This window comes from Trachurus trachurus, assembly GCF_905171665.1.
Source record: "Trachurus trachurus genome assembly, chromosome: 4".
Lineage (NCBI taxonomy): Eukaryota > Metazoa > Chordata > Actinopteri > Carangiformes > Carangidae > Trachurus > Trachurus trachurus.
This window is the reverse complement of record NC_139898.1, coordinates 3,035,197-3,045,542: the sequence shown is the minus strand read 5'-3', so window position 1 is coordinate 3,045,542 and position 10,346 is coordinate 3,035,197. Positions and strand designations below refer to the sequence as shown.

The following is a 10,346-nucleotide window of genomic DNA, read 5'->3' as shown; positions in this document are numbered from 1 at the left end:
TCGATCGCTTCTCTAAGATGGCTCATTATATTCCCTTGCCCAAGTTACCCTCTGCCAGGGAAACGGCAGAGGCGGTGTTGTCGAATGTTTTTCGTCTCCATGATCTTCCCCAGGATGTGGTGTCAGACAGAGGTCCGCAATTCACGTCCCGTTTTTGGAAGGAGTTCTGTTCCCTCATTGGTGCCACAGTCAGTCTGTCCTCAGGGTACCACCCACAGTCCAATGGTCAAACGGAGCGATACAACCAGGAGATGGAGACGGGACTGCGCTGCCTGGCTTCTCAACATCCGACTTCCTGGAGTAAGCAACTCTTATGGATTGAATATGCCCATAATTCTCTGCCTGTTTCCACTACAGGGTTGTCCCCGTTCCAGTGTGTGTATGGTTTCCAGCCTACCCTTTTTCCTGAGTTGGAGCACGAGGTTGCAGTCCCTTCGGCTCACGCTCTCATTCGGCGCTGTCATCTGGCGTGGAGGAGGGCCAGAGCGGTTCTTCTCCGGACGTCCACACTCTACCAGCGTCAAGCCAACCGCCATCGCAGACCTGCTCCTGCCTACCAGCCGGGCCAGAGAGTCTGGTTATCGACCAAGGACCTGCCTCTTCGGGTTGAATCGCGCAAGCTGGCACCTCGCTTCATTGGCCCTTTCCCCATCTCCAGAGTCATCAATCCTGCGGCTGTTCGACTTCGCTTGCCACGTCACATGAGGGTCCATCCAACCTTTCATGTCTCCAAGGTCAAGCCTGTGAAGGAGTGTCCACTGGTTCCCCCCACCCGAACCCCTCCTCCCCCCCGTCTTATTGACGGGGAGCCCACGTATTCGGTTAACCGGTTACTGGCAGTCCGCAAGAGGGGCAGGGGTCGTCAGTATTTGGTTGACTGGGTGGGCTATGGCCCTGACGAGCGGTCATGGGAGCCGTCCAGGAACATTATGGACTCTTCCCTCATTAGGGACTTTCACCAGCGCCATCCGGATCTTCCTGGTCCGTCCGGTGCCGTCCCTTGATGGGGGGGTACTGTCATGCTCACAGAGTATAGATGTGTTCTGGACTCTATTCACTTCCTGTTTTATTTTGTTAAGCTCTGTTTCATCCTTGTTTCACTCCCACTTCCTGTCAAGTTTCCCGCCAGTTCTCAGCCACACCTGTTTGCCATCACTAATCATCCACTCAGTACTTATACACCGAGGGTTCCATACCTACCTTGCCAGATTGTCAAGGTTCCTCGGTTCCAAGCTCTCACACGTTCTTCAAGTATATGTATACCCGTGTTTGACCTCTTGTCAGTATTTTTGACCCTGCTCTTGCCTTGCCCTGTTTGATACTTTTGCCTGTGGTTTTTGGACTTTTGGACAGTTTTTGATTCTGCCTTTGTCTAGCCCCTGCCTGTACTTTTGCCCCGTGGACTGCCTTTCTGTGAATGACCTCTGCTCGTCCTGTAATAAAGTGTGTGTTTGATCTCTGCACTTGAGTCTCCAAGCCTGTTCGTTACAGAGTATTTGGTTTTTCGCTATGAAATCATTTAATCTGTTTGCAAATACTTTTTCCAAAATTTTTGAAAATTGTGGTAACAGTGAAATTGGTCTATAATTTGAGAAGATATGCTTGTCACCAGATTTAAACAGTGGAATCACTTTAGCAATCTTCATTTTTGAAGGAAATTTCCCAGTCATTAGTGACAATTATTAGTTTAATTTTTTTTTTTAATCAATTACTTGACATTTCAGGCGACCCTATTTGAATTCCAGGCGACCCCACGTGGGGTCTCGACCCCAGGGTTGAAAAACACCTTTTTGGATGAACTGGCATCACAAGCTTTTTAAAGTAATAGGCTATAAGTATTCTACAAAAATGGTCTTGTTCCAATTGAAAAGTATGGGACTTTAGCACTAAATTACAATGCATGGCTACTTCAGAATAATGAAACGATTATGTGTTTGGTTTAACCACTGTATTTTGAAAAAATATTGACAGTCATGTCACAAGTTGTAGTTCCTCGCTGTGGCCCTAGGGGCAGATGGGATAACGGCTAACCCACACTGTGAAACTTGGGGTAGACGTCACGTTTGATTATTTTCCATAAACACAATCACCTGAAGATTGTACATACAATCAAACATGAAACATCAGGTGCTCCAATATGTATCAATAAACATAAATAATAAATAAATCTAAATAAAATAAGGTTATTTTAAGCAATGTTAGAAAACATAAAATCATGGAAAAGATAATAAATAAATTAACATATAATATGACAGAAGAAAAAAAAAAAAAGGAGAAAAAAAAATCACCTGAAGAGGGCAATGAACAACGATTTAACCCAACTCGACTGTCAACCTTACAGTCTATGCTGTCAACGCAATGCATGTAAACATGACTCTTACCATAAAAGAGCTCTTATGTGTGTGCATCACAGTGACTACTTTTACTATCACTTACTGTTTCGGAGGCTTTCGCTAAATCCGGTCGCTTACAACGCTGACTGTCAGTTACTCGCTGCAGAAACTTTCATACTTTTTGTCAACCGCTCCATCAAAGCCAGCATTTACGAATTGCTTTTCCCTTCTGAACAAGTTTGTCTCCTCTCGACTCCCGTTGCTCCACAGTGATTGGTCGAAGGAAAAATATGGCGCCGTCCGCGTATTTGTGGTAACCAGAATACAACCATGGTGTTAACTATCTATAAGAAACTTAACAAAGTGTTTTTACCTGACAGAGCAGGCTGTATCTGACACAGTCATGTTTCACAGCACCAGCACCGTGCTCCCGTTACCGTCACGCACGCTGTGACGTCAGGCACGGTGACATTTACCGGGGGCTCATCTATCCGTTAGCCTCCTCGGCTCGCTAGCAAACTTGCTAACGTTGGTAACGTTACAGCAGCCCCTCACTCACCTGTCAAGACCGAACAACAAACAGTGAGTAAGGGTCCAGATAACCACCACACAGTGTTCGTTGGTGTGGGTTTCTAGCTGTGTTGTTGTCGTGGCTTGCGTGAACACGAGTTTATCATCAAATGTATATTTGCATGTCTTAACATTTCTATAATATGGGACCTTAGGAAGTCTCCAGACTGGTAGCAAACTATATGAAGAGAGACCAGATATCAGATCCGTATCATGGTTTCGTCTGAAAGGATCCCTGACTGTCTGCACTCTGCTATTTACCTAGTCGTAATACATTGTGTTAATGATACGGTTTGTGTCCTATCATCCATCACAAGAATTTGGATAGCTTTACACAAATTATTATGTTATGTCCAGGTCACACCAATAAATAATTTAGTGATTGCTCTTTATCAGATAACCAGTTCTTAATTTTGTGTCTAAATTTTCATCTTTATTTGTTCAAACAATTAACATAGTTAACACAATTAATCCTCTAATAATTTCAGATTTAAATTATTCAAAAATATCACATCTGCCAGCTTGACATCAATGTAAAGACAAAAATGTGTTCTTGTATCGGCAAAAAGTCAACTGTTCTTTTAAAGGGATAGTAGCATTTTTTTTTAAAGTGGGGATGATCTACAAATAGCCCCTAAGTACTTTAATTGCAGTAGCAGACTCTCTACACTCCTCCCGTTAGCAACGCCAGCCCATAGCCCTGCCCAGAGATTTACAACATACATTGTTGTGAATGGACCCAAAGAAACGGCCTATTTTCGTGGCCTAAAAGAGGTTTTACCTGAAAAAAAATACACAGTTCCATTGTTCGCTATAATATAATTTTTTCCAGCCCCTCAAAGTGCAGGAAAAACGCGTTTTTTTTGTGGAGCTAACCAACTGCTGATCGGTGGGCGCTAACCCTGGGCCGGACGGATATGTGAGTTGGTTAGCTCCAAATAAAAACTGCGTTTTTCCTGCACTTTGAGGGGCTGGAAAAAATTATATTATAGCGAACAATGGAACTGTGTATTTTTTTTCACGTAAAACCTCTTTTAGGCTGCGAAAACAGGCCGTTTCTTTGGGTCCATTCACAACAATGTATGTTGTAAATCTCTGGGCAGGGCTATGGGCTGGCGTTGCTAACGGGAGGAGTGCAGAGAGTCTTCTACTGCAATTAAAGTACTTAGGGGCTATTTGTAGATCATACAACCCCACTTTAAAAAAAATGCTACTATCCCTTTAAGGACATAATGAGCGTACTTGTCCAAACTAAGAGCTAAAGTCCATTACTTATTAAACTTTTTCTTTCAGCCCACAAGATGCCTGCCTTCCGTCAAGTAGGAGAGAAGCAACTTCCTAATCCTGTCCTGTGTATGGCATGGTCTCCCAAACGAGATCTGATTGCTCTGGCCAACACAACTGGAGAGGTAAAAAGAATATATATATAACACAAAACATGATTTGTTGTTTGTCTTACATCATTTTGTAATTTCATGGTTCTCATTTGTCCCTAGTTGCTGCTGCATCGCTTGGCTAGTTTCCAGCGTGTTTGGAGTCTACCACCCAGTGAGTATACTGGGAAGGAGATCACTGCACTCGCCTGGAGACCTGATGGCAAAAGTAAGGAATGCTTTAGACACTTTTTACATTTCTTATTTCTGGGGCCATGAAGTTCTTATAATCTTACCCTCTCTCCATCGCCCAGTTTTGGCTTTCAGCCTGGGAGACACCAAGCAGGTGGTGCTGTGTGGTGTTGAGAAAGCAGAGATCCTTCACGTGTTTCCAGTGCAGCACCCTGTGACCTGCATGCACTGGATGGAGGTGATGGAGGAGAGCAGGTAAACATGAGGCTCAGAGATCAAACCAGTGACATGGAGAATGTTTAGAAATAATAACATTCATTTGTTCTGTTTCAGTGCTCTCAATGCCTTTTACAACTCAGAAGATGAATCTAAACTTTTCCTTCCCAAATTACCAACACTCCCCAAGAGGTAAAACTAAGCATCAACTTTATACCACAGAATGAGAAGGCAACACCTGTGTTCACTAAATAACATTGTTCAAATGATTGTTTTTCCAGCTACAGCACAACATCAAAGATCTTCAGGTGGGATAGCATTTTAATAAAAAAAAACTCACCAGACTTGTTCTTCTATTCATGTATCTATGTTTTAAAACATTTATCTGTCTGTGTTACAGTGAAGAAAAGTCTGATGAGATAATGAATCTCCTTGGAGAAGTCAGGTAAACTGAGCCAAATATTCAGTCAACACATACAACGCAGTGTCTGAATAATTTAATGTACAGCAGTCCTCTTCTTCTAATAAAAATCAATTGATCAGTCTCTTTTCTGTCTGTACAGACTGAACATACTGGTTCTTGGGGGAGACAGTGGCTTTGTGGAGCTTTATGCCTATGGGATGTACAAGATTGCCACTTTAACAGGAGTAAGTTCTCTTGAATTCATTCATTAGAGTTCCCTTTAACATCTTAGGACTTGATAAATTAGATATAAACAAATAATTTGTAGCCTGAAACCATTCATCTGTGGTGCAGCATGAGGTGATGTGTTACACAAAATTGAAAGTGAATTGGATCACATGATTGAAATTACTTAGAATAAAATGGGATTCTGTAAAACAAAACAACAAATTCTTTCACAGAGTCTTGACTTTGACATTTAAACCAATGTTTTACCAAAAATGTATAATGGATGACATGTTTAGATTATAATTCTCAAGTAGTACCAAATAAACTGCACCTATAACAAAAAAGTCCAACATTAGATCTCAGTCAGTCATGTCTTGTTCCTTTTGGTTTAATTCTGTTCAGGTATCAGGACGATGTCGCAGCCTGAGTCTCTCCAGTGATCTCAAGTCTCTCTCCATCATCACAGAGGTCAGGTCTGACGACAACAACCCAGAGATCTGCTACGTTCAGGTGAGGTTGCCTTCATTTTCCATTTCCTACAAACAATCTTTTTTTGTCTTTGTCCTAATCAAGGCTCTAAAGTGCATTTTGTATTTCATTTTAATACCTGTCCTTGTTCTCCAGCTGGACACAGGCCTGTTATCCGACTGTCTGCCTGAAGTCACCAGGATGGCACGCAAGTTCACCCATATCTCCACCCTGCTGCAGTACCTGCATCTCTCCCTCACATGTATGTGCGAAGCCTGGGAGGACATCCTCATGCAGATGGATCTTCGACTCACTAAGTTTGTTCAGGTCAGTAGTTGTACTGTAGGTTTCTGTACAAATCATCAAATATGAGAAGTGCCAACACATGTCTTTTTTTTCCTCATTTATTTTCCTTAGGAAAAGAACACCAGCACTCAGGTTCAGGATGAGTTTCTGGAGCTTTTGCTGTGGGGGCAATCGAGGTGAGAAAAGAGCCGCTTCTATTGTGTCACGATGCCTTGAGTATCCTGTGGCGCCATATCTTGGAGTAGTTAAATACAGTAGCTTTTAAAAATTAGTTAAAAAAAAAAATCATACTGTTATTTTCTGTCTCTGCTTTCAGCCCAGAACTACAAGCTCTGCTCATGAACCAGCTGACTGTCAAGGTGAGAGTAAGCACTGCTGTAAATGCTTAATGTGTCATTTCCCCTCTTTCTCTACAGTCTCTGATTTTGTATTATAGATTGATTAGTTGATATTAGTTGAAAATCCCATAATTTTTAATTGTGTGTATATATATTACATTTCTGTCATAGGGACTGAAGAAGCTTGGCCATTCCATTGAGTCGTCCTACTCCAGCATCCAGAAGCTGGTGATCAGCCACCTGCAGAGGTATGTCCAGTTTTTTTATTTTATCTCTTCTCAATGCTGAGCCACAGCCTGATGTAAACTCTCCCTCTCTGTTCTCTGCAGTGGCTCTGAGGCTCTGTTGTATCACCTCAGTGAGGTGAAAGGCATGTCCCTGTGGAAGCAAAAGTTCGAGCCCCTCGGCCTGGATTCAGTAGCCATAGAAGGTAGCACCTCATTAACAGCGTTATTAGCAGAAATTCAGCCTTTTATCATGATTAAACTCATATGTGTTGTGTGTTCTCAGGTGCTATCACAGCAGTGGGCTCCTTTTCTCTGAAAGCCAACGAACTTCTGCAGTGAGTTAAAAGATTTCCCAGTATACTTACACCTTGTTAGCATAATCACTGCTTTCTATTTAATCACTGCTTTGATTTTTGTTATTTAGAGTCATTGACAAGAGCATGAAGAACTTCAAAGCCTTTTTCCGGTGGTTATATGTAGGTAAGAAGTCACACTGTCAGATTACAATGGAAGTTATTAATCTGATACAGAGACGTTTATCATCATGTGCGATTTGAGATGCACTAGTTTATATGATCACAGTATTAAGTTTTAATTGTTGTTTTTATGCTGAAGCTCTGTTTTGTTTTATTTCTCCTCAGCTATGCTGAGAATGTGTGAGGAGCACGTACCACCAGAACTGAACAAGGTGAGTCATCATCTTTTCTGTGGGATTTCTCATTTTAAAATGCTCCTCATGTATTTGTTGTGTTTTTCTTATTATTATTCTTAACATTTACATTTTGAAACATTGGGTTTTATCCCTCAGATGACACAGAAGGACATTGCCTTTGTTGCTGACTTCCTGTCTGAGCATTTCAGTGAGGTGAGACTGACAAAAAGCAATTTAATCATCATTTGATCAATAATGTTCAAAGCTTTTTACAAGCTTGTTTTCACTGCTCTGTGATTCAACAGAATGAAGAACTCTTTGATCGCAAAGGAAAGTATTTCAACGTGGAACGAGTTGGTCAGGTAAGTGGTCTTGTGTTTCGAGTGTTTCCGAATGGAGCTGCTGTCTTTCATTCGTGTTTCTCTCTCACACACCTCTACAGTACCTGAAGGACGAGGACGAGGACCTCGTATCTCCACCTAACACCAAGGGAAACCAGTGGCTGAAGTTTCTGCAGGAGAGCACGTACCTGAAGGGTGAGCTGTGATCATTACAAAAAAAGAACAATAAAACAGTCATAACCCCTAACCCTAAAAACCTGAATAAGGTTAAATAATGTATTCAGTGCAAATTGCAACTATCAACAGAAAACATTGTTTGGTTCATCTAGAGAGCCCGTTGCTGTTTCCTTCATATCCCCAAAAGTCTTTGCACTTCGTCAAGAGGATGATGGAGAACGTGATTGAGCATTGTCTACAGAAACCTGCAGTGAGTTTTCAGCCAGTCACATCTGGCTCTTTCTCACGTTTGCATCTCTTTCATCACTACAAAGCATGTAGGAACAAAAGTCTTTGTTCAAGATCAGAGGGAATTAAACTGAAATGTAGCTTCAAGATTCACTTTGAGAGTAGGAGCAGCGTGTCTGTTCTGTGTGAAACTGAAAAGCCCTCCTACACTACAGTTTTTTTGGCTTAAAAGCCATTAAATATGTTGTTTTGGTAATTCTCTGTCAGCAAATAAAAGATGACGTAACTTTCTTTTTTGGGGTGTTTAAAACATTTGGAAATAAGGTGATTATTGTAATAATTTCTCCATGTTCCATTTTGCCGATCCATCGTTTGTTTACTTGTATGCAGGAGGTAATTGGGAAGTCTGTCAAACAGGCTGTCTGTCTGCCCCTGTACACTGTGCCAGAGAGGTATGATACGATGCCTGTGTTTAAAATTCATATCATTTAAAGACTATATGACAAAATAAATGTGATTTATGTTGTGTTTATTTGTTACTGTCTGTTTTCTCTCCAGCTCAGAAAACACTCCACGGCTTTTTGAACTTCCATCTTTGTACGTAAAGCACAAACATCCAGGAGTTTTGCAGAAATCTGTGACAGTAAAGTAGCTGTATTGAGAATATTTGTTGTCACACAGGTGGAATGACAAGAAGGCCAAAATGCATTACGTCGTGTTCTGCATGCCAGAGATCTCACCCTGCAAGCTCTACTTGCTACGCAAAGGAACAGACCCAAACAGGTCTGTGATTAAATGTGCACAAGTCTAAGGTTTTCTTTTCTATATTTTACCCATATTCATCCAAATGTGTTATGTTTGTGCAGACATATTCCCAACAGTGTTGTGTCAGTTGGCCTCAGCCACCATCTTGACAATGCAGATGAAGACAATGCTGCAGCCCAGTGAGTTCCTCCTCAAGTTCATTCCTACCAGTTGATTTGTTATACTGACCCTGAAGATCTTTCAATCACCAACTTTTACTGTATTGTTAAAGTCCCCTTTTCAGTTGCCTAGATGCTCGTTTCTATGATGATGAGATGCTAACAGTGGTCTTGCAAAGAGTGGAGGAGGACAACTGGCGTATCTTGGCTCAAATCCCTCTTGCTTCCACCCTGAGCTGTGAGACTGAATTCAAATGGGAGCCGAACATGAGGTGTGTTTGTGTGTGTGTGCTTTCTCATCAGTCTGAACATTCAGTTTGTTTTAGAATCATAAATGTATAAATTTCAGAATTGAGCATTTTATTTCTCTAAATGAATATAATAACACAAAGTTGTCAAATCAAATCAAATAATCAAATAAACTTTATTTGTCCCGGGAGGGAAATTTGTCTTGGGCATAATACAGCTGCTTTGTACTTGTAAAACATACATACACAATACATACATTACAGTAGCAACACTGGCACACATACGTATCCAAGAGAGAAAAGAGGGAAAAAAAGGGAAAGTGCGATGAGTGTCAATATGCACAAATAAAATGTCAGTTTATTTCCCTTTCAAAAACCATAACTAAACCAGAAGTGGTTTAGTCTATACTCTACAGGGCCTAACTTTAACATATGGCATTCATATGTCATTTTTGTTATCAGGTTGGACCAGCAGACCAGTGCCATCCCATGTCAAGGCCTTGTGGTGGGAAATCAGTGGAGGGAACTGGAGGGCATGAAGGCCCAGTTTGTGGCCGTCAATGGAATCCGCAAAGTGGCCTGTGTGGTAAGTCAGATTTATATCTAGGACTTTCCAATATATTTTTAGTGCATGGGGGTTTAAGTAAGGAACATCCTGGATGACCTGTGCTGCAATGCTCCCATGTTAGACCAGTGTGCTGAGAGGATTCAGATCTCTGTGTTTTCACACTTCTCTGTGAGCAGAATTAGACCAGTGAATGAATGTGGTGCACTGTCCAAACATTTACTTTCTCTCTCCTCGCAGCTAAGTGCCAATCTGAGACACATACGCGTTTTTGAGATGGACGTAGAGGATGAGGACGAGGAGGGAGCTGACTCACAGAACGCCAGTGCTGACCAGGAGGGGCTGGATACTTCCATGACCAGCCAGGGGCAGGGAGATGAGAGTGTGGAGGTGGAGGGTACAGGTGGAGAGCAAGGGGGAGGTGGGTTTCAAAAGACTGAGGAGCACCTGGAATCGGAAGAAGCCTTGGAACTGTCTTAAAGTGAAACACAGAGGAAGCTTCATAAACAAAGGACTCGGCTCCATCTTTGGTTTTGTTTGTTAGACTTTTTTTTTTTT

The 10,346-nt window shown here is 41.8% G+C and overlaps 1 protein-coding gene across 2 annotated transcripts; it reads left to right on the top strand.

Annotated features, from left to right (window-relative positions):
• The first annotated feature begins 2,618 nt into the window (after positions 1 to 2,618).
• On the top strand, positions 2,619 to 10,281 carry anapc4 (anaphase promoting complex subunit 4). 2 transcript variants are annotated; one of them, XM_083969814.1, is made up of 28 exons: positions 2,619 to 2,915; positions 4,197 to 4,312; positions 4,400 to 4,505; positions 4,591 to 4,723; positions 4,802 to 4,876; positions 4,966 to 4,992; positions 5,085 to 5,129; positions 5,248 to 5,332; positions 5,718 to 5,825; positions 5,940 to 6,110; positions 6,201 to 6,265; positions 6,406 to 6,448; positions 6,599 to 6,675; positions 6,757 to 6,857; positions 6,938 to 6,989; positions 7,079 to 7,134; positions 7,296 to 7,342; positions 7,463 to 7,519; positions 7,612 to 7,668; positions 7,749 to 7,842; positions 7,977 to 8,074; positions 8,443 to 8,504; positions 8,611 to 8,649; positions 8,734 to 8,835; positions 8,919 to 8,996; positions 9,089 to 9,247; positions 9,686 to 9,809; positions 10,029 to 10,281. In XM_083969814.1, exons 2-28 carry the CDS (start codon positions 4,205 to 4,207, stop codon positions 10,266 to 10,268), a joined length of 2,409 nt encoding a protein of 802 aa, XP_083825940.1. In that variant the 5' UTR covers positions 2,619 to 2,915; positions 4,197 to 4,204; the 3' UTR covers positions 10,269 to 10,281. The 2 variants fall into 2 exon arrangements, with proteins under 2 accessions (XP_083825940.1, XP_083825941.1); XM_083969815.1 differs by having other exon boundaries at positions 2,633 to 2,919.
• Positions 10,282 to 10,346: the final 65 nt, after the last annotated feature.

Excerpts from the sequence above, each read along its gene's own strand:
- anapc4 (XM_083969814.1), top strand. The coding sequence starts at position 4,205 with ATGCCTGCCTTCCGTCAAGTAGGAGAGAAGCAACTTCCTAATCCTGTC. Across the intron at positions 7,520-7,611 it reads TGTCTGAGCATTTCAGTGAG|AATGAAGAACTCTTTGATCG; the intron begins GTGAGACTGACA and ends GTGATTCAACAG. Across the intron at positions 7,843-7,976 it reads GGAGAGCACGTACCTGAAGG|AGAGCCCGTTGCTGTTTCCT; the intron begins GTGAGCTGTGAT and ends TGGTTCATCTAG.